This window comes from Chelmon rostratus, chromosome 20 (genome assembly GCF_017976325.1).
Source record: "Chelmon rostratus isolate fCheRos1 chromosome 20, fCheRos1.pri, whole genome shotgun sequence".
Lineage (NCBI taxonomy): Eukaryota > Metazoa > Chordata > Actinopteri > Chaetodontiformes > Chaetodontidae > Chelmon > Chelmon rostratus.
The window spans coordinates 14,542,207-14,564,935 of NC_055677.1; the positions used below are offsets into that span (position 1 = coordinate 14,542,207).

General features: G+C 43.8%; 2 protein-coding genes across 6 annotated transcripts; one reads left to right on the top strand and one right to left on the bottom strand.

Moving 5' to 3' along the window:
- Nucleotides 1-82: 82 nt before the first annotated feature.
- Nucleotides 83-1,877, bottom strand: tmem14ca (transmembrane protein 14Ca). Of its 3 annotated transcripts, none has more exons than XM_041961708.1 (5): nucleotides 1,813-1,877; nucleotides 1,240-1,324; nucleotides 859-960; nucleotides 677-764; nucleotides 83-292 (listed from the first exon to the last, which is right to left on the bottom strand). In XM_041961708.1, exons 2-5 carry the CDS (start codon nucleotides 1,313-1,315, stop codon nucleotides 235-237), a joined length of 324 nt encoding a protein of 107 aa, XP_041817642.1. In that variant the 5' UTR covers nucleotides 1,316-1,324; nucleotides 1,813-1,877; the 3' UTR covers nucleotides 83-234. The 3 variants fall into 3 exon arrangements, with proteins under 3 accessions (XP_041817642.1, XP_041817643.1, XP_041817641.1); XM_041961709.1 differs by having other exon boundaries at nucleotides 1,810-1,856; XM_041961707.1 differs by lacking the exon at nucleotides 1,813-1,877 and adding an exon at nucleotides 1,421-1,775.
- A 6,518-nt stretch (nucleotides 1,878-8,395) lies between these two features.
- On the top strand, nucleotides 8,396-19,411 carry tfap2a (transcription factor AP-2 alpha). 3 transcript variants are annotated; one of them, XM_041961720.1, is made up of 7 exons: nucleotides 8,396-9,738; nucleotides 10,246-10,665; nucleotides 11,880-11,931; nucleotides 13,491-13,716; nucleotides 14,533-14,651; nucleotides 16,342-16,483; nucleotides 17,807-19,411. In XM_041961720.1, exons 1-7 carry the CDS (start codon nucleotides 9,712-9,714, stop codon nucleotides 18,093-18,095), a joined length of 1,275 nt encoding a protein of 424 aa, XP_041817654.1. In that variant the 5' UTR covers nucleotides 8,396-9,711; the 3' UTR covers nucleotides 18,096-19,411. The 3 variants fall into 3 exon arrangements, with proteins under 3 accessions (XP_041817654.1, XP_041817652.1, XP_041817653.1); XM_041961718.1 differs by having other exon boundaries at nucleotides 8,396-8,894; XM_041961719.1 differs by having other exon boundaries at nucleotides 8,396-8,894; nucleotides 13,497-13,716.
- The last annotated feature ends 3,318 nt before the right edge of the window (nucleotides 19,412-22,729 follow it).

A 22,729-nucleotide genomic window follows, 5' to 3' on the forward strand; every position in this document is an offset into this window, starting at 1 on the left:
AACATTTTGTAAACATTTTATACAAATAAAGGAATGAAAGTTCATGTTGCATTCATTCAAAAAGGACAAGGCACCATTCATATTATATAAACAGGGTACTATATTTCATCCTCAAATATACACTTTTGTTTGTTTTTTTTTACAAAATGACATTAACTTTCCACAGTCAGTGACAAATACTGACACGCTGCTACTGAAACAGAACATGGAGCACACATCAAAATCTTCACTCCATTAGGACTCCTGGGGTTTCTGGAGCAGTGTCATTCCAAGCTTTCCCACCATCAGAAGACTGGAACAAGATGGTAACATTAGACTCCATGCACAGAGCACTGGAAATTGTATAACCACTGACTATCACATCCCTGTTCTTGACTTTTAACTCTGAGAGATTCAGTCGCTTCAGAGTATGACAGTAAAGGTCTATTTAAAGATCCCATCACAGATGCGTTCATCAAACTGTTCAGTATAGCAGCAATAACTAGAATAACTTGCAGGTTCACCTTGAGTCAAATTTAGTCATCCTGACTACATCAGATGAATACAGTGAGTACTTTTGCTTCCATAGGAGTAGGCACCACATCCTGTTAGTCGTCCCTAATGGAAATCATTGTGACTTCATCTCGCATATGTTCATGCATGCACAATCGGTTTAGTCATTTGAAGGGTTGTATACCTTGCTCCAGCCATCAAGCCAGCTGGCATGAACTTCTTGGATCCATAGAACCTCTTTCCCATGAGGCCAGTCAGAGCTCCTGATGTGGCTGGAAGACACCATGTGATAGAAAATGTTAACCACATGACTGTTTCCATTCAACACTCTTCACACCGACGCAAATATATTCTGTGTATACCAACCGAGGGACACCCAAACATTTTTAGGGTCGTTGGAGATCTGGTAGGCACCAAAGCCTGCAAGGCCGCCGAAAAGAAGACCAGCAGCAAGGGAGGGGACACTTTCTGAGAGAGAGAGAGAACATACAGCAGGTCAAAACCTGCACCTGACAGCCGCTGGACTGAAGATCCTGTGAAGACTGGTGTGTTTAGGGGAGCAACAGATTTTAGTTTCATGGTGCATTAAAATAACTGAATGGACATGGACACTTTTCTACTTACTGAGGACTTTTAAAAGGGGGTGAATGTGACAATTCAACAAGCAAGAAAACAGCGCAGCAATATCACTACAATGTATTGTCTATAATGTAATTCCACCTCTCTCTCATCTAATACGACACATACTTGCTTTCGCGTAGCCAATGACTCCCCCGGATGCGATGAGGGCTGCGTATCCATATCCTACCCAGTCCACAGACATGTTGGACACCTGTCAGAGTCACAGCGTGAGTGAGGGAGCAAAGCCAGCGTGTGCGCTAACTATTTAAACCAGACGACTTCCTGTTAAGCACCTAATGCTACTTACAGACGCAGACATGCCTAGAGGGCAGCCCGAAAGCTGCGACACAGAGCTGTTACAGAAAAGTAGCTGAGGCAACAGAAGATAAACAAACATTGCAGCGTCTGTCACACACGGCAGCGCTCGTCTGTTTTTGACCAAATATCGTTAAATAGTGGCGCCACTGACGGGCGTGTGTGTCTGTCATGTTAGATAAGGCTAACTGATGTACAGAGCTACTAGGAGCATGAACTAGCATCACTGACTACACACATGCAGCGCTGACATGAAAGCCCACAGAATCAAATGGTACAACCGGGTTAGGGAATATACGCCATTGTGTCTTTAAGAATTAGAGCTTTAAACGTCTGGTACTGTCAAACATGAAAAGCTGAAACGCAAATATAGCCACATACAACCTTGCTCCTTCAGTTTTTGTCCTCTGTCACTGTGAACGGCAGCCGGTTTTCCACCGAGCACAAATTATTGGCGCACATACTCTGAGGCAGGGTGCCCGATGGGAAATGTAGGCCCGTAAGGTTTGTGCTGCGTTCACGAGAGGCGGGATTTCTACAATTATTAATTATTAATAAACATATAGCAATCATAACAATAGTGATAAAAAGACTAGTAGTAATAAATAAATACAAAAACACATTTTCAAGTTAACAATTTGTGCACAAATGTAGATAATAGAGCAGATTCTGTTTATGTCGTGACTTCTTAAAGAAAGAAAAATACACATTTAGGTGTTTATGGTAGTTCAGATTTCAGTTTCAGACGTATATAAAAAGCACATGTTCAGTTAGTTTCATGTTTCATTTCCATATTTAAACATACAGTTTCAGAAAGCTTGTCTTAATGTAAGCAATCAACTGGGGAAGTTTTGTTTTATTTTTGTCTATTATCTATTAGTCAGAATGTTTATCTTACTCGCCTGAAGTGTCTCACCATTCACAAATACATAACTGCTCCAGTTACTTATACATTATCTAATTTATATCATCAGTTAGATTTTTTAAAGATATATTTAATGTCTTATTTATATAAAATGTTGTATATTACACATAATACATGTTCTATGTCAGAAAATAGCAGGAGCAATTTGAAACAATAATAGACAGTATTAGCGTGTGTGTACGGTTAATGATTAATTAACACGTTTGACATAATCATTCTATTTTTGTGGCCTATAATTTGACACTGCCACCTCCCAGGACTAATTAGGTGCCCTTGAGCAAAGCGTCCCCATCTGCTTCCACACTGATGTGCATTAGACAACATTATTTTATTATTTTGCTCCAAGGAATCTCATCTTTGAGGACGTTTGTTGTTTGATATGTCTTCGTAAAATTTTTTTATTTCTATATTATAGGAGAGGAATAAACAATCGGGACACTGAAGCCTGTTTACTAGAAAGTCATCATCATCATCATCCTCACCTGCTAATTCCAGAGTCACGACATAGCAGTGACATTCAGGAGGCCCCCAGCACCACCTGAAGACACCAGAGCGGGCGCTGGATTTATTTTTATGACCACAAGATGGCACCACAGGATTACATTAAACTCATACCCCAACATCCCCAAGCTGATTTTTTAATCCAACCATTCCAAATTTGTTTTGCTTTACATTTATAACCAAAATGTCTGCACAGAAGCAGAACCACACACACACACACACACACACACACACACACACAGTTCACCTCTCACTTCAGAATGTGTGTGCGCACTGTTGGAGCCCCGTTAAGAGATTATCATGAAAATTGGCAGATCTATTCTTGGGAGTTTGATTAAAGTTCATGAAGAAGGACATGTGGATTAAAGAAGTAGTGAAGAGGGCTTCAGAAAAAAGTTAGGTTATGACCAAACGATGAACAAACTCGACATCTGCCTGGATTTTGTCCCGTGGCCACATTTTATATTTCACTTTTTCTCCCTATATTCCGTCTGACCACCTGCTTTTTAACTGGCATCGGTTTGGCAGTCTCACTTACTGGAATGCTCACTGCGCACACATTCTCATTTGGTTTCAATTACCCGCAATATTGTCTTAAATCCACTGGCGGCTCGCTCTTCTCCTAAAGCAAGGTGGCGCTAGAATACAATTTATCTTCCTTCAGGAGCAGCGCCTCATACAACGGGCCTGAAACCCTCCCGTTCAGACACCAGTGTCATGAATATCACGGAGCTGTGGGGCTTCTGAACCTTGAGTGCCGGTGACGGGATACTTGCTGTCTTCACTAGTTAGGCACGTCCAGCTGGTGCGAGTGTGCAGCCAGAAATCTTTGTTGCGAATCAAACTGGGCATTTTGTCGAAGATGATTATCCAACTTCTCTATAACTTGGGGGAAGCAAGGAATTAGTCCCTTCACCGATCAATATTACAAAAGAACGAGGAGTGTTTCGCAACATTTTTGGCAAGGAGACGTGCGTAAATTACGCACTAAGTTCTGTTCATGTCTCAGCAATTTTCAGTTTTTGAATAAGACACAGACCAAACACACAACAAATAATAATAATAATAATAATAATAATAATAATAATAATAATAATAATAATAATAATAATAACAATTATAATAATAATGGCTGCACAAAGTGCCTGAGGTGCAGCCGTTGCCGACCACTATTACACCCAGGTCGCAATTTTAGGAAACTGAACGTTGCCGGGGGCCCGGTGCGATGGTGGAAGTGGTTGAAACCAAGCCCTAGACAAACAGAGCAGATATTCAAAGGGGACCCCGCTCTTGTCTGAGAGTAACACACTCTCAGACAGCTCTGCTTTAAAACTTACTCCTCCCTTAGTGTGCAGAGCCCCAAACAATACTTCTGATCCCCCCCCCCCCCTCCCCCCGCCTCCAACCCTCCCCACCCCACCCCCACCTCCCTCTCTTTTGTCCAGTCCTGGTGAGGTCTACATAGCTGCAGGTATTGTGTGTGCAGTTAAAACGTGTTCGCCTTTGAAGTCAAACAAGAAGGCTTGTTTTAAATATTAACGCCTGAAAAAAAAGAAAAAAAATCTATAGATTTTATGTGGAAATATGGAATCGCAAAAAAAAAAAAAAAGAAATGAAAAAGAAATAAACGCATATAAAGGATTTATTGGGGGAAAATGCAAAAATAAAGAGTGTTTTCCTGAAAAAGTTTTCCCAATATTCTCACTGCATGAATTAAATGTGGTTAATGTGGATGTAGTGGGGTAGTGTCATGATGCTGTCTGCCTGCGACGTGCACCGCAACGTCCCGCGTGCAGGCTGCGTGTGTGTGCTCCATCAGGAGCTCGAAGGAGGAGAAGAAGGGATTTTTGTACTAAAGCTTTGACCGTTATCACCTATGTGTGCGCACGTGTTGCTCTCCTCTCTCTGTCTGTGTGTGTGTGTTGGTGTGTGTGCGCTTGGAAGGCATAGGGAGGGGGGCTCATTCGCTCTTGGCCGGAGGGGTCTACATAAGTATGTATTAGAAATAAACAGTGGATAAATAAATAATGAGCCTCACAATAGCTGGGTAGCTTTTCTGTGTAGAGGTAATGATGTTGGCAGTTAACCTTCAAGTTTTTAACTTGACACAGTTTCATTTGCGGTGAGAGTTCATGTTTTCTGAGACCGAACGGCGGAGAAACAAGCGGAGAGGTTAATTGAGCCATAGGACGAACATGATTTATTTATTTATTTCAACTTTTATGTCAGTTGAACATATAATTTACCCATTTTTCTTGTCTGTTTCGCTCCATGCAAGTTACATTTCTGGCAGTTGTAGCGTAATAATTAGTCATCTTTATTAATTATTATTATTATTATTATTATTATTATTTACCATGAGTTAAAGAGATCGTAAAACCACACCAGAGGTTAGTTTGCTTTTAATGTGCACAACACACTTTTCTTACTTTTGAGAAACAAAATTCATTTTTTTTAATGTAATTTGACCTGACGCAAAGGAATTGCCACTCTATATAAAATATGGTTTTTATGTGGTTAAATCTTAAACGGAAACTTTCCTGCAAATTTATTTAACATTGGTTATTTTAAAATAATATCAGCAGCGGCTGTGACTGTATGTCACAGAATCTTCTTGGAAGTAAATTTTTTATTTTGTCTTTTATCATTACTGCTTCAGGAAAACTCACTTCATTGTCACGAGATACTGAAGTTTGACAGTTGAGACCGATCCACCACCGAAACATACAGCTTCACTTCTGCTCAGGTAGCGTCTCCTTTCTCGCCCACACCCGCAGCAGTGCGCATGCGTCACCAGGTGGCCCCAGCACAGTTTTTTATGGCCAGGTGAGGCGATCCGGTCCAGGTGAAAAGTAAAGGTTTACTTTGGGACCGAAGGCTCAATGAGATAGACACGCACCGGATCGACCAAAATATAAAAAAAGGACAAAAAGAGAAAAAAACCCACCAAAGGCAGCAGAAGACAAAGAATGTCAATTATGGGCAAAATGGGGGAATGGCAGGTATGTGGTGCTTACTTTAAGACAAAGAGACGCCTGTGAAAATCCTTGAAAAGTGTCAAAGTGTCGACTTGTTGTAGGATGAGGCTGCACAGGCACCGTGAAATCTTTTTGTGAAGGCAGTGTGCTCCAGCACTCCTGTGTAATCTAGACGCTTGTGGCTTTTATCCGCCAGCAGATCATACGAAGAAGTTACAGATATTTTATTTTGGGAGCTCTCTGTTGCGGCAATGTCAAATTGCGCACCTCGTTGTTTTGATGTGAAAACCTGCACACTTTGATCGCATGTGCCGAGGACTGCATTTCAGATTGCGTACAGATGTGTTCGATCATAAATTAGACATGAGCTGATGTGTTGACAGAACCCAGCCTTTATTCTAAACAGTGTCGTTGCGCCTTGGAGATAAATGGAACTTTTTCTAAATGGACTTCCATACTGTATATTTATAGCTGCTCCAAATCCAGATTACACGTTTTAAACTTAACATCCCAGGCTAGACTTTCTGTAGAGCCTGGCTACACGTTGTCCGGGCTCCGCTGAAAAGCTGGCCTTGTTTTGTGAGCTGGGGAGGATTTAACAGGCGACCTGAGATCTCTCCTCAAACAAAAACACGTTGGTTTCGCTCCTTAAACCCACCGATCACCAGTGCAGGCAACCAGGCCAGACCTCCAGACAGACACTCGCATGCATGGCTGTCATTGTCAGCCAGTTTCATCGCTCCTTTCTCATTCATAACAAATGCTTGTTTAAAAAAATGGCTCCACCGAAAATGGTAATCCAGGGTTTAAAACGAGATGGGGCCAACGCCTTAAAGAGCTGGCGACCCGTCTGTTGACCCGGGACCTGCTGAGGTGAAGGCTCGGCCGGCGACAGGGCAGAGCCAGGCTCTCCTGGCCGGGCATTCACATGAAACAAGGCCACGTTGTTGTGTTAATTATTTACATTCCCCCAAAGCCCTGCGCCCTTACAGGTAGTCAGTGGACCTGTAGAGCCGCATCGAATGGCTCACCTTTTTAACATAACATTGAAAGAATAGCCTCCCAAGGTCTCCGCTCTCAATGGGATTAAAATAACAGTTTGGGAGTTTAAAAAAAATCGTGGGTGCTGAATAAAGTGTGTGACAGGGTCGTGTTTGCATAGGCACGCTGCTTTCACGTCCAGCCCTGGAAAATCAATCAATAAGGCTTGAGCAGGACAGAGTTAAGCAAAAAAATAAAATAAAATAAAGTTATTTAACAGCAAATCAACTGATTCAAATTCCCCTAGTTAAAATAGCATTTTTTGGAGTCTGCTTTGCTTTTCTCCAACATCAGAAAGACGTGTAAAATTAAAGTAGAAACCGTCCCAGGTGCATGCAGGTCCCCATGCATGACTATACCCACCCCTCAACACACACACACACACACACACACACACACACACACCTCAATGAGCAGTAGAAATAGTAAGCGTGTGTAGCGTCTTGCTGTCTTAGTTTTTACCTGTGCGCTGTCCATTGGTGTTGTGTGCGAGCAGATGGGGGGGAATCAAACGGCTGTTGATATGCTAATGAGGCCCTGTGCCAGTGTTATTACAGAGCTGCTCCAGCCCTTCACTTCCACCATTAGAGGGAGACCTCAGAGCGCAAGACAGACAGCAGCCCACAGCTTCAATAAAAGTAGTTTTTCTGAGCGGGGAGCACAATTCACTGAGTGAAAACAAGACTAAGGCGATACCTATACTCAATATCCACCTCAGCAACCCATGAAAATGCTTTGGAAGTTAACTGATAACATTAAATATGAAGATTGCGAGGTAAGGGGCTCATCTTTGATTTGTTTGATTTAATTACATTTTTTTTAAAAAAAAGATAATTATTTTAGGGCTGTGATGTATTGTTTTGATCCAAATATGTCATTCTTTTGACAGCTGTTAGTGAACACATGCAATTCAACTGCAGGATGAATAGATCCCTGTCTTTTATTAATTATATAGATTCTTCTTTTTTTTTTTTTTAGATATTTGAGTGGAGTAAAATTTGAGAATAATAATAATTATAATAATAATTCCAATAGTGAGAACAATTATAATAATGATAATAGCACTGTTATTATTATTATCATTATCATATGGCATTGTGGTGATAACATCCGTGCTTTAAATATATTTTATTTGAAATATATTAATATATTAGTTGCATGAGCAAAATGACACCTGTGATTTATTTTTTTTCTCTGTAAATTCACGTTAAAAATATATTCAAATATTAAACGACACGTGGAAGCATTAAAGTGGTGATATACACTTAGCATGCATTTAGTGAAAACATAAGACACTTTAAAATAGCAGTTGTGAGCGCTGACACAGCCTGCTTTATTCCCTGCTTAAACGACATGGACGTTTACCCTTCAGTTTTAATATCTGTGCACTTTGCGCCGTTAGATCGCGCCTGTGTGTGTGTCAGTGTTGTTATGGGCACAGACAAAGTTTGGCAGTAATGTCAGGGACTTGTTTAGGAGTGGAGAAGCCAGTCGGACGTGTTTTCGCCCGCGTCCTGGGAGGACAGGGACGGCCGGGAACAGGAAAACACAGGCTGGCCACCTCCGTGTTCACGCCGCGGTCATTATTTTAATCGGCAGGCAAATGTTTTCTCGCTGGCATCGACGCAGAAAGAGAAATGAAATTTGCAATCGAAATCCGGTCGCAGCCTGTTGTTTCGTAATTTTGAAATGCGTGATTAGGCAGGAAGGGGGAGTGGAGCTCTTTTAGCCGCGCGTAAAAGTTGGTTAGCGCGCCGGATCCGCGCGGCCCTATCATAGACTGTGGGAATTTATTATTTTTCTCCGTCTTTCCGGGTCAAAGTATTAAAGTTAGTCGGCGTAACTCTGGGTTCTGGAGGCGAGGAGGAACCGGTGGATTAATTCGGCGGTGACAGAGAAGGAGACCCATGGAGGAGAGCTCGCTGTCGGAGTCTGAGGTGGAAAACAAAGGGACGAGTGGTAGAAACGAGCCGCTCGGAATGCCCATAGCGTCGTCTGCTGGATTTTCACCTAGTTCAGAGGTGCACATTGTTTCCTTCCATGGCTTCTTCTTCTCCTGCCTGTGGTCCACCTCCCTCCATTCCTATGTCTTTCTTTCACTTTTGCGCTTTGGCCCTGGGACCCTTTTAAAACGCCCCCCTCCCCCTCCTCCCTCTCTCTCTGATTCGTCAGACGAGAGTGAATGTCCCTCTTTTTGTCTCTCTCTCTCTCCACTCCCTCCACAGTCTCTCACTCCCTCTTTCTCTCTCCCTCTCTCTCTCCCCATCTCTGATTAGATATACTGATTCCTCCTTTCAATGGACGTCATTTAAGCGCAGACTCCTGCCTTGAGTTGCGTCCTCTCGCTTCACGCCCGATTTCCGACCATTCTTTCCTTATTATTAAGTATTCCTGTAATATTAATAGTCATGAACGCGTTCTATTAGGAGTCCAAGGGGGAGACGAAGAAGCGGCTCTTTTGCTAATATGAGCTCAAGCGAGGGGACGGCAGCACTGTGATAGAAACCAGGAGAGCAGGGAGAAAAAGAGGGCTCGCCGAGAGAAACTTTTCCTCCCGAATCCGCCAGCACCGCCGAATATCTGCGTTTTTAGACCCAGATGAAGGGCAGCGGGGATCTAATCATTTATTTCTGATGGATTATCGTCCTGCTGCTGTGGCACACATCTGACCGCCGGGGCCATCGTGATCTTTCAGGAGACAAGATTCTTTTCTGGGGGCTCAATTTTTTTTTGTTTTGTTTTGCTGGTTTAATTCCCTTCGCTCGCCCCCTCAAACACTCCAAGTGTTTTTGAACTGATTTATCTTTTCTCGACTCGCACCAAAAAAAACAAAAAAAGATGTTAGTGCACAGTTTTTCCGCGATGGTAAGTTGCTGGAGCCTCACCGTGTCTGCGAATTTGTTTGCATATCAGGTTTTGTTATAATCTTTTTTTCCCCCCAGCCTTGAATGATGTTTTGTAAAGCTTGCATGCTGAAAAGCTGCGGGACACCTTGGAAAAATGCTGAAATAACGCGAGGCTCGCTCATTCCCACCTCCGGAATTTCGATGTTTCATTTTATTATCTACTTTTGGCGATTTATTATCACGCCGTTTTATTTGTAGAACTTTGCGGACAAGGAGTCGGTGTGTTGAGGTGTTGTCTTTGTTTTTAAAAATCGATCAGCACAAATGATTTTAATTTAATCTAGATTCCACACTTGGTCTAATTCCTGTCATCCACTCAGGCCATATTTGATAATGGCCCATCGTAAGCCCGCAGAGCATCCTGCAGTTAAGACAAAGAGGGGAAAATACGTTTATTTATGCTTGTGTCTTTTTAAAAACGTATATAGGCTAAAACACACATGTCTTTCTGTCCCCCCCCTGGCAGGACCGTCATGACGGCACCAGCAATGGGACAGCCAGGCTACCTCAGTTGGGCGGCGTGGGCCAGAGTCCCTATACGAGCGCCCCTCCGCTCTCCCACACACCGAACTCGGACTTCCAGCCCCCGTACTTCCCCCCGCCCTACCAGCCCATCTACCCGCAGTCTCAGGACCCTTACTCGCACGTCAACGACCCGTACTCCATCAACTCCCTGCACGCCCAGCCGCAGCCGCAGCACCCGGGCTGGCCGGGCCAGAGGCAGGGTCAGGAGAGCGGCCTGCTGCACCAGCACCGCAGCCTGCCCCACCAGCTGTGCCGGGAGTACCGCAGGGAAGTGCTCCTACCGTCCGGCCACGGCATCGACACGGGACTGTCGGACTCTATCCCTGTCCATGGAATACCTCACTCTTTAGAAGATGTTCAGGTGAGGCACCTTTTACCTGCGCTTCTCTTTTTGTCGACTGACTCTGTTTAAAAATAAGAGGATGTTACTGCCATTATTAACTGCAGGCACTGTTGCACAGGAAGACTATATTTTAAAACTAATTTAATCATTAACACCCTTGATGGTGGTAATTGGGTTATTTTTATTCTATTAATAGATAACAGAATTAATATTACCAAGGACGCCACCTTTCATAATTACTATTGATTTAAAAAATATAAGGGGATTAGTAAAAGTGTTTTTATTATTGCTGCTGTTTGATGAAGGGTGACACGTATTAAATTAGTCTCTTAAAGCAGCCATATTTTTTTACCGCCCTAAAACATCGCATGAAAAAACGTTTTCAGTGTTGTCAAGATTATTTTGAAAACTAAAAAGAAAAACAGCACAGCTTCACACCATTAATTCCATTTATGAAATATACTTTAGAAAAACTCTGTTAGTTGCCAGCACAGTTTAATTCCATGTGTTTTTTCCTGAAGATGATCGCTTCAATCGAATTAAATGAGATAGATTAAAAGAAGTGTTGCCACGAGGTTTTCCTCATGTCCCCATGACTTTATTTGATTTATTCGTCTTTTCTGAAAAGAGATGAATCTCGCCGTTCTTTGCGAACAATAACACTGCAGCACATTTCATGCACACTCACGGGAGAATGGAGTTTGCTGGACTGGGTTTAGGTAATGGCTGAAGATGCGTGATTAATGTGCGCTAAAATTGACAATAACCCCCATTCTTATTTGGAGTATTCCTCCCAGTTTTTAATCAGAAACAAACACCAATAATCCACTAATTAGTTCATAGGCCTTTAATAGGCTACGATGCCGTAATTACTATCCAATCTAGATTAGAAGTTTCCTTGTGAGTAGAGCCAATCTGAGGGCGAAATTAGGTCAGGATTATGGGGCGACACAGCTTCGTTATTTAAGTCTGGGTTTGTGATCTGGTGTCACGCGTCCATTGGTGCGACCCGCTGAAAAACACGCGTGGACAATAATAACAGGTATAGGCCTCGAGAGCCTCCATGTTGGGTGATTGTGGCTAATTGTGTCAGGCTTTGTTCGTGCACGGCGTCTCATTCACCGACGCCGGAGTGAGCCTGATATTTTCGTGCCTTTGTGCTAAAATTGTCCCTTTTTCCTTTCTTTTTTCTTTCTTTCTTTCTTTTTTTTTTTTTTGCATTTGTGTCACAGCCTGTTGAGGATCAAGGAATTCACATTCCCGACCAGACTGTAATTAAAAAAGGTAAGCAATTTCCTCCGAGATATCATGCATGTTTCTGCAAGCTGCACACACACGCACACACACACACACACACACACGCACACACGCAATCCACCATTCTGCTCCAGAGAACTCGATGCAATGCGGTAATGCCTGACTGATCCTAATACGCGGTATAGCCTATTTTTCATTACATGCTTTCCAAGTGCATCAAACTGGCTGCACCTTTTTTTCCCCCGCTCGCTGATGGAATTTACTGTCAGCGTTTCAGAGCAGCGGTGAGATGAGTAGAGCTGGTGGGCTTTGTAGGCCCGTACTATTGATGGGCAAAGATACAGGCCCGTAGACGATCCTGGCACTTCAACGGTGAAAAAAAGCTGCAATCACGCCGCACGGTCACATTGAACATGGATGCTGGCGCCTCTGGATGGAGCCCGGGCCTGGTGTGCGCAGGATGATAGTCCGCCGTTTGGGGAGGGAGTCAAAACTCGGCTAAAATCACACACTGGCTTGTTGATGTTGTTGTTTAGTGCTTTAATATAATTTTTGTTTATTTGCTGTGAAAAAATCAGGCTGGTTTATATCCTCAAAGGTGCGTCATGATGAGGCCTTTTTTCATGGCCAGGTTTTGAAGCGTTTCGTCAGATCAAATTAGAGCTCACTAGATAAGATATGGAGCGATTTTTCTTTCTTTCTTTCTCTCCTTTTCTGTCTTTTTTCCATTCTTTCCTTTTTGAGCCCGTCTATCTGCGTATCAACATGATAATTGGCTTCTTATATTAGTAATCTCAAGAGTTCGTTTAACTCCTATTGTCTCTATTAGGCTCCCCTGAGCCATTAATGTCACAAGTGATCTATCCAAAGGCGCACAGTCCCCTTTGTCTCCGGTTACTGCGCACCAAAACGGTGTAAAGCCCAGTAGTGCTGAGTCCCCCTCCCTCCTCCCTCGGTGTGAAATCACACACGGGCGACGGTGTTTTGCTGGATACCGAGGATATGTCAAAATAGGTAGACTTTACCAGATCTCTCGGTTGGTTTGGCTGCTTTGTGCAGGGTCGATCCGCGGCGTGGCGAACGCAGAAGTAGCCTGTGCGAGCGCGCAGATAGTGGAGATCTATCCTCGCTGTCTGCTGCTGAGATCTGGACACAGAAATGTTGAGCGAGGTGTTTTTTTTTTTTTTGTTTTTTTTTTGGTAAAGAGCAGATGAGTGGAAATATTCTGAATATCTTACACATCAAGCTGACACACACACACACACACACACATTATTATTATTATTATTATCATTATTATTATTATTATATTACCATGTATAGGCCTCTATTAGTCTCTTTTCTCTGCATGTCTTTGCTGCTGAAAGTGTACACATGTGGTGCTAAACTCTAAATCCGGGGCCTAAATCCCCCCTTCTCATTTAGTTAAGGCTCTGCATTGCATGAAATTCACTGAGCACGGTCTCTCTCTCTCTCGCTCTCTCTCTCTCTGCCTCTCTCTTTCTTCCCCCCCCCCCCCCCCCCCCCCCCCCCCCAAACCCCCCCCCCCCCCCCACCTCCCCCTCTCTCTCTCCCCCCCTTGCTAGGTCCAGTGTCTTTATCCAAGAACAACAACATCTCCGCCATTCCCGTAAATAAGGACGGTCTTTTCGGAGGGGTGGTAAACCCCAACGAGGTGTTCTGCTCGGTTCCGGGTCGACTGTCCCTCCTCAGCTCCACATCAAAGTACAAGGTCACGGTGGCGGAGGTGCAGAGACGCCTCTCGCCGCCCGAGTGCCTCAACGCCTCTCTGCTGGGCGGGGTGCTGAGGAGGTGAGTCTGGCTGAAAAGCTGCAAACGTCTCTCTGTGTAGCTACCTGTGTGTGTGCGTGTTTGCGTCTGCGTGCGCGCGTCTGAGCTCTCTCACTCCAGCCCATTCTCTCTGTGTGCGTGCATCTCTCTTTCTCTCTCCCTCCCTCTCTCTCTCCTCTCTGTAGCAAGAATAATTAAAATCGACCAACCATGACACCTAGCTCCTGCATTTAAAGCAGGAGGGGTCTGTTAAATTCCATATTAACTTCCCTAGCGCACTGGATCTCTCTCTCTCTCTCTCTCTCTCTCTCTCTCACTCAAATTAATGTAGGCCTAGTCTGTTTCAACCCCAGCTCTATAGGCCCAGTGAAGGCATTACACATGAAAACATTGGTCTCCAGTGAACTGTCTACTGAAGTGCTGCAGACACGCAGCCAGTAATAGTGCTGCCTATTAAGTAGGGCTTTATTTATTCATTTTGTACAGTATTTGTCTGCTGGAGAAAAAAAGGCCGGGCTCCTTTAGTATTATTTATAGCTTGTCTTAGGGATGTATAGTGGAGGGTGCAGCCAGCCAAATCCAGCCCATTCACCTTTTAATTAGTGGAGGGAAAGAAAAGCCACGTTTGCTGACTGATAAATGTTTACACGATGCTCCAAACATCGGAGGCGCATCCTAGGACGCGTCATCAAAATATCCCAAAGTGTTGGGGCGCGATCATTAAAATTACTCGACGACGCGCAGGTGCCTTTTGCCTCCGAGCCTGCTCCTGAAATGCTCCGCTGCACGTCGCACATTTCAGATGTTTGAATTTCTGCTTTTGTTTTGCTGCCACAGGGCCAAGTCTAAGAACGGAGGGAGGTCCTTACGGGAGAAGCTGGATAAAATCGGCTTGAATCTACCTGCGGGCAGACGCAAGGCAGCCAACGTCACCTTGCTGACGTCACTAGTCGAAGGTAAGTCGGGTGCCGTAAATCACGTTCCCAGCTCTTGTTGCTCCCGCGATATCAGGTGCTTGCAAACTGGGAGTCCCCCCCACCTCTCTCTCTTTCTTTCTCTGTGTTGGAAATCAGCATATGCGCTCATCCGTGTAATGTGGACCGACTTTGCCTCGCAAGTAATAAAGCATGAAGGATGTGTGTTTGTGTGTATGTGTGTGTGTGTGTGTGTGTGTGTGTGTGTGTGAGAGAGAGAGAGAGAGAGAGAGAGAGTGGTGCTGGTAATTCTAGTGGCTTTGCAGCGTTGGCCTCCGCTTGCAGGGGCACACTTGCAGGTCCACGGCTGGCCTAGTTTATACACTGGATGAATTTGTGTTGAAGTCCAGTTAATTATTGAGTGCTGCTTGTTTATTGGGCACCGCTGAGCTGTTTCACCCCATGGATGAGAAGTCGATTGATTTATTAACCCTGCATTGTTTCAAACATTAATACAGGCCTGGGATATGGCAGCGTAGGGCTGAGTTTTAATGGCGACTTAATTCTGTCGTTAATAGCTTGCCGTGCTTTGGTTTTCACTGAAGAGTTTTGCTGCATGCAAATGGCATGGCGCTGACCTATTGGGAGCTATATGTTTGGGGCCTATTAAAGAATAAATTAGTCAATTATGGCGCGCTGAAAAGATGCCTTTTACGCGGATAAATCCATTTTGCCTGCAGAGTTGAACCTGATTATTCAGTGCAGTGGTATTTGGTGCGCAGTGGGTTTCCAAAGGTGAAAGCCTGCGATGGTTCATTGGTCTCTGTTAATCATTATTGCAGAAGAGGGCCGAATGCAACGTTCATTGTGCTTCGGAGAAATTCGGCGCTGTATTGTAATGAGCCTGGAGAAATGTATGATTCTGGGGAGCAGGAGGATGGTGGCACTTGAGGGCGGGTGGAGGGGCGGATGGCAGCCGGTTATTTAGTGCAGGGACACTGCGTGTTCTGAAGCGCTGTCATTGTTTATGATCCGCTCCATTTTATGGAAACGAGTTTACTGGACTTGAGCTTTGATGCTAATTGGCGCATGCGTTCTTCCGGAGCAGAGGCTTATGGGCAGGAAGCCCCGCATAAAAACTCAACTGCTTCAGGAAATTAAAACCAAAGACTTGGAGGGGGGAGAGAAAAAAAAAAAAGTCAACCAAACAAGAGAGGCGAGCTGCAGGCTCGGACGGCCTGAAACCTGCGATTCTCACAGCTGAAGTATGTAAAGAGAAAGTGAGATTTAGGCATAGCCCTTTAAAATTGCTTCCCCATGCCTGTGTGATCTGCTGGACTTTAAATAATGCGCAGGCATTGGTAATCGATGACATGGTGCTAAGCATGACGCTCCGTCTATATTTCATATCCACTTATTGTTTCTCCTCCATATTTAACCGTTCTCACGGCTAGAAGGAGAGAGCTTGACGTGTATTGGCAGCTCGCAGGGCCGCTTTATTATGATTATTTCCAGCCCATTATTATTATCATCATCACCATTAGCGGTGTTGGGAAGGCGCAGGTGCTTGACCCCCGCTGCCCGCGCGCGTAAACAGAGTTGGACGCTGCGTTCAGGCCGGATCACGTGTTCTTCCGAGCGGGGAGGCTGCATCTGATGGGACCGTATTTCAACAAGCAAACACCAAACTCCGCCTCATTTTCCCCCTCTTCTTCTTCTTCTTCCTTCTCAGGCGAAGCGGTGCATCTTGCCAGGGATTTTGGTTACGTGTGCGAGACCGAGTTTCCAGCCAAGGCAGTAGCTGAATATGTAAACCGTCAGCATTCCGACCCAAACGAACAAGTCCAAAGAAAAAACATGCTATTGGCCACGAAGTAAGTGCTATTATCACATTTCAGTGTCACACCGAATGCATCCCGTCCTGTGCCACCGCGTGTGACAGTTTGCAAACACACACGCATTTATTAAACCCCACTTTTCACACTTCTTACAAGTTTGATATTGTCATGTGTCGTTGGAACAATCCTAAATGCAAATGCCAGATGATAAAAAAAACCTTTGTCATCGTTGCTCCATGTCACTATCAGCCCACTGACTCCATTAGCCAGGCTAAAATTAATCCATAAACATTTCATTTGCAGACGCACACGCTCAGACGTCACTGAACACCTGAGCCAATTAAGGATTTTTAATCAGACTCTTCTTTTCCTTTCATTTAAGCGCAATGTTATGAACTGCAGGCCCTAATTAAAACAGTGCACTTCAGTGTGCTGCTGCTGCTTTGTTGACTGGGCCTCTCCCTCATCCACACGCACAGCAGCATTTAGCTCGCCCTGTGATTTCAGTGACACTGACACATAGCTGGTTCTCATCCAGCGCTACCATTGGTGTTGGGTTTTGGTGCTTAACTCAGACATGGGCATTCCTTTAAGGCGCAGCAGCCTGCATTTGATATCGATGCCTGCCGCTTGTGATGAAGCAGCTATCAGCTATAAGCGCTTCTTAGAGGGGGTTTGAGCGTTATTAAAATAGCAATATCATGCAATGGAGAGTGGCTCACCTTTTACTGGAAGAGCACGGTTTAGCTTATAGAAATATTTTACATGAATTCTTAGCGCGCTGCATATCAGTGAGGTGATGAAGATGAGGGTGAATAAAAGCGTGAATTCGTTTCACTGTATTGTGAGTTCAAAGTTTGCTCTGAAAAAACAAAACAAAACAAAAAACAAAATCGTTTAGCATCGTCACGTCACTTGGAGTCGTGTTTTCTCTTCAGAATGTATTTTTAATAAACGCAGAGTATCCCGCCACCGAGCTCACAGATTTACACACCTGTTTTGTAGCTGCGGGACATTTTCTCCAGCCAAGTGTTAATTCCTGGAAACAAAAGCAGATCGAGGCGCGCAGTTTCTGTCCACTCATAAAAGCTGCAGAACTGGCTGAAATAAGTTGATCTGCGAGGAGAAACGGGAGAACTTGTTCCACCTCTGTGACTGGTCACTTCTCACTCGCTTTAAGATCATTTAGAATTTACAACCCAGCCCACCTCCACCCAACCACCCACCCACCCCTGCAGGGCTGGCTGATTATTATTTATTTATTTTTTGTAGTGTGCCCAGTTTTATTCATTTATTTATTAGGGTATTAAAATGCACGCAGGGATTTCGGTCATTAACACGTCGCTCTCTCTGTTTTAGGCAAGTCTGCAAAGAGTTCACAGACCTGCTGTCCCAGGACCGCTCGCCGCTGGGAAACTCACGGCCGCAGCCCATTCTTGAACCGGGAATCCAGAGCTGTTTGACCCACTTCAGTCTAATTTCGCACGGTTTCGGGACCCCGGCGCTGTGCGCGGCCGTCACGGCCCTGCAGAACTATCTGACCGAGGCTATCAAAGCCATGGACAAAATGTACCTCAACAACAACCCCAACAGTCACTCAGATAACGGCACTAAAGGCGGAGACAAAGACGAGAAGCACAGAAAGTGATGTTTCCATCCCACCTTCACCCGGGGCCGAACCCCAGGGCCCCCCTTCTACACCGACCCACACCCCTCCGCCTCGCCCCGGCCCCCACCCTTCCAATATAAATATTATAAATACCTTATAAATACTATTGATAAAGTTAAACGTGCCACTTCCTGATCTTGCGCGGTTTTACATGTTTTGTTTTTACATCCCACTTTGGATTCACGGGGAAAACGACGCAAGAATCTTCTTCTTCTTCTTCTTCCAACACCTGAACCATACGAAATGTTATTTAAAAAAAGAAAAGAAAAGAAAAGAAAAAAGGCTGCAGAGGAACAGCTCCAGGGCGAGGAAAAGGTGTACTGCCTCAGCCAGAGGACTTTTTATGTACTCCCCTTATTTTTTATGAGCTGCAACGAATGGACTGAAATCCAGCGACCCCTCTATATCTCAATTTTACGATTGTGACAAAAACGAAGCTAAAAGAGGATGAATTCTTATCAGTATTGTGAATAATAAACTTGAAAAACAAAGAGAAATTCCACAGAGCTCCATGTCATGACTTCAGTTGTAGACTCTCACTCTCTCTCCAAGCGACCAACTTGAACTTTTTGAAATTTCAACACGATTCACGGTTATATAAGGGAATCAGTGTTCATGTATGTATATATTTATTTATGTGTAATTTAATGGGAATTGTAAATATGGTGCGTCTGTTGAAACTTCTTTTTTTATTTATCTGGTGCCTCCTGTTTTAGTGGGTTTGAATATTCGGTTAGTTCTTCATGTGATTTTATGGTTCTTAGAAAACAGAAGTTTGGGGTATTTTTTATTTCTCTGGGATATTTCAATTCAGCCCTCTTGTAGCATGTTGAGGCGACATTGAAGCAAGTGAACAAATTTAATAGAAATAAACTTCCATTTCTCTCTCTATATATCATCCTTATTCAGTTTTTTTTATTTGAGACAGAGCATAAGTGAGACCCTGAGGAGAACTGTTTTTTTTTTTTTGTGTTTCTATTTTCGTTTTTATACAAGCTTTTATGTGTTGTGCCAATCAGAATACGTTTCACCTCTTGTTCTCTCCTTGAAGCACCATAAAAGCAATAAATGGAATATTGTCTTTTTTTTTTTTTAAATGTTGGAAGACATTCAAAAAAAAAAAACAAAAACATTTTTTTGGGACCACCTGATATCTTGTTATGTCCGATAATGTCCAAAATTGGAGGCGGTTTTAGCTGTATTGTATAGACATGTGCTGGCAATAGTTCCCATGCCTGTCAATGTATTATAGTCCTTTGTTGCCCAGAAAAAAAATAAATATTTGATACGCTTCATCTCGATTTTTATTCAGATCTTTTAATTTTTTATTCACTGCTTGATACATCCGGGTGTTTTTTTTTTCTTTCTGTTATTTTTTTTGGTCTTAGTATTTTTTTTCCCATTCTGAACGGCTACAGTAATTGAGTTTAAGCCTCCCCTGACGATTGCTCCTCGCAATAAGCAGCTGAACTCATTGTTTCCCTCAAGTATAATAAAAAAAAAATCTTACTTTAAACTCCCTAGTTCAGAGCACAGGATCTTATGCAGGCCAAATGGCTCACAACAATGGATATATTCGCGTTTGAAGTGTGCAGCGCCACCCCTCCAGCTAAAACCCTCTGAGATGTATATAGGCCTGGTGTGCAATGTTTGGTTGTTATAGGCTATATTTGGCTCTCCCCCGTTTATTCTGTGCTGGAGCCTTATTCAAAGACATGCATCAAATATTTGTTATGTTGTTTGCCTCTGAGTGTAATCAATGAACAATCAGCGCTCAGAATAAGCTGGGTTTTTTTTTTAATGTATATTTCGTGATATAATCATGCTTTCATAACGAATCCCCTTGCTCTAACTGGTATTTAGTCTCATTTCGCTGTGTTTGGCTGAGTGAGTCTATGAATGTGGCTATCACGCTGGCTGTAATAGCAAATCCGATGCTGGCCTTTTGCTTTATTTTGCGTGCAGAGCTGCAGAGGGCAGGCCGTTGCATAACATTTAAGTTTGATTGTATATTGATGGCGTGGCACCTATAGCTCGAAATCAATCTCGTCTGGAGCATGAATCAGTGTGGTGATATATGCATCTTGGTATTGTTTCTTGCTTTCCCCATTTCACTGTCTGGTAACCATGCAGTTTAAAATATTGTAACGCTGGGAGAGCACTGGGCGACCCCCCCTCTGTCCCCTCCCCTCTATCTGCCTTGATTCTGCAATCTCCTCTGCAGCCATATTTATTATCTGCATGATTTTCGGGGCCTGGTTTAATTCTGAGGCAGTTGTTTTTGCAGGAGGGTGAATGAAGCCTAACTGTACATGTCCTTGGCATAATTGCGATGCACAGTGCTGGAGCAGGTGAAGCGAGGCATTGTCTGTCAGGCCCTGTTTTTGTTGGCTCAGTCTTCAGATTGTGTGTGGGATCCTGTCCTCAGGCGCAATAGCTCACTCATAAAGGGGAGAGAGACTACCCGGCTGCTCCTGCTATGGTGAATGTGAAGGGGGAAAAGCATAAATAGTCACTTTAAGGGAAAACAATCGTATTAAAACAGCATTCATTGGTATTAGCGAAAAAGGAAGCCCCTCGCGTGCGTCATTAATGCTAATGTTATTTAATAAATTTATCGGGGTTTGGTTGAATGAAAACAGGTTTTTTGGGGGTGAAACGAACGCATTAGAAATAGTGGTATCTGCCACAATGGTGGATGTTTGCGCGTATTATTAGTACGAGATGAGGAGGATCGCGAGGCCTGTAATTGTGATCTTTCTGTGCATTGGGATTGAAGTGTTAAAGAAACTCCAAATCCCATTGTGTGCCGTTTGTTTACGCCGATACCAGCCTATAATTTGCATACATTTTAATGCGAAATTGCAATTTTACCCTAATTTGATCTTAAACAGGTAGAGCTAGTTTCCCATAATGCCTCACAGCCAAAGTCATTTGCAAGAAGAAGAACCAGAAGAAGAAAAAAAAGGGTCTGAAATTCGAAGAGCCAGTCAGCAATACCCAGCTGAATTTGGCTAATTCAATCCATAACTGCTGCTTGTCTCAACTAAACCAATTACAGCTGATTCCCGTATAGTAATTAATAAGTGTGAGGCCGGTTGTTATCAAATATTCTATCGAATTAATCGAATATGAGAAATAAAATATTTAGTGGTACATTTTGTATGATGGAGCGTCTTCTGCAGGCTGAGGGAGATGCTGAGGATGAAGTGTGTGTGTGTGTTCTTTGTATCTATTTATTTCATACAGTATCTGTCTGCTGGTGAGGCTCAGTGGGCTGGCGCTCTGTTGATATTTATAGTTTGTAGCAGAGATGTAATGAAGGACAAACACAGACAGCCTCGGTTAAACCACCTCTGTGGGTAGAGTGTGTGCACACTTCAGTCTGACACAAATCTGACTTTAAATCAAACGCTGCAGCGCCGAATTTAAAGAAATGGTGCGTGCATGGAGGATTATTTCAGGGGATAGATTAATGCTTGTGTGCTAATACTGCAAACACATTTATTTTTCATGCCGCTCGCCCTCTATTGATCACTGTCTGTCGGGCACAGACCGCAACTTTTCATCTGCAACCAGCTCCACATCACTGCTGCGCTCATCAGTCGTGCGCAAACGCGTCCCGTCCACTGTTCACGCCACAGCGGCCGCGCTCGCGGTCAGAAAGTATTCGAGTTGAGGCCATTGCTTGGCGAGAGGAGCGTCTGCATGGCCTAATTACCCCGTAGCACCATCACTACAACAGTCTGCCACTGTATCGCTTGCAGGCAATGCTTTGGAGCTGCTTGCCCGCACGGGAAGATATAGGGCAGCAAACGCACAAGGCCCAGATTTGTCCACTGTGCTGCCACAAATGTTACATTTGGTATGACTGGAATTTGATTTAAGCGCAGCTGTCCTGCTGACATTTAAGCAGAGGGATCTGAGTCTGGTGGAGATTGAAGTGATTGTTTAAAGATAATCAGTTATTGCGCAGCACTTTGGGGGAAAAATGTGCGCCTTTGCAAAGGATTGTTGTCCACACAATGCTGGAAAGTTTCCCCTTATTGATGCAGCAGAGATGTTCTGATGAACTAAATATGTTGATGTTACAGAAATACTAAGGGGGACAAAGTCTTAAGTGATCGAAAGCAGATGGTCCCTTTATCGAAAGAATTTTTGCCAACACGGTGCTGTCAGTTAGCGCGTCTTGTATCAAATATTTTACCAACGGCACATTTCAAACTGCCAGCTTCATATTAAGTGGCTCGGACAAGACGCAGGGCTCCTCTAAATGACATTTGATACGGTTATCGGTGCGATCGAATTATGTGACTTTAAAGTTCGCAATGAAGCGCAAAATGGCTAATTGTCCTCAACTCTGACATCAGCCGTCATTCGGCGTTTTGGCCCCCCCGCTTGGCGCTGACCCCCTATGGGCCCCTTTGCCCGTTCTGCGAGCCAGGGCTAAGAAGCCAAGAGAGGTCAGTGACTCCACCAAATCATCGAATCAGCCTTGATTACTTGAGACATTAGGTAATCGATTAGAAAACATTAAGTGACTTTGAATAAACAAAGGGACTCCTGATGGGCACTGGGGCTCAATAATTCCACCGACACTGATCATTCACAAA

Coding starts and splice junctions, on each gene's coding strand:
- tmem14ca (XM_041961707.1), bottom strand. CDS start 1,510: ATGTTTGTTTATCTTCTGTTGCCTCAGCTACTTTTCTGTAACAGCTCT. Junction 765..858: donor AAATGTTTGGGTGTCCCTCG/GTTGGTATACAC, acceptor GGTGTCTTCCAG/CCACATCAGGAGCTCTGACT. Junction 293..676: donor GGCTTGATGGCTGGAGCAAG/GTATACAACCCT, acceptor ATCTTGTTCCAG/TCTTCTGATGGTGGGAAAGC.
- tfap2a (XM_041961718.1), top strand. CDS start 8,781: ATGGAGGAGAGCTCGCTGTCGGAGTCTGAGGTGGAAAACAAAGGGACG. Junction 8,895..10,245: donor GATTTTCACCTAGTTCAGAG/GTGCACATTGTT, acceptor CCCCCCTGGCAG/GACCGTCATGACGGCACCAG. Junction 13,717..14,532: donor CTGGGCGGGGTGCTGAGGAG/GTGAGTCTGGCT, acceptor TTGCTGCCACAG/GGCCAAGTCTAAGAACGGAG.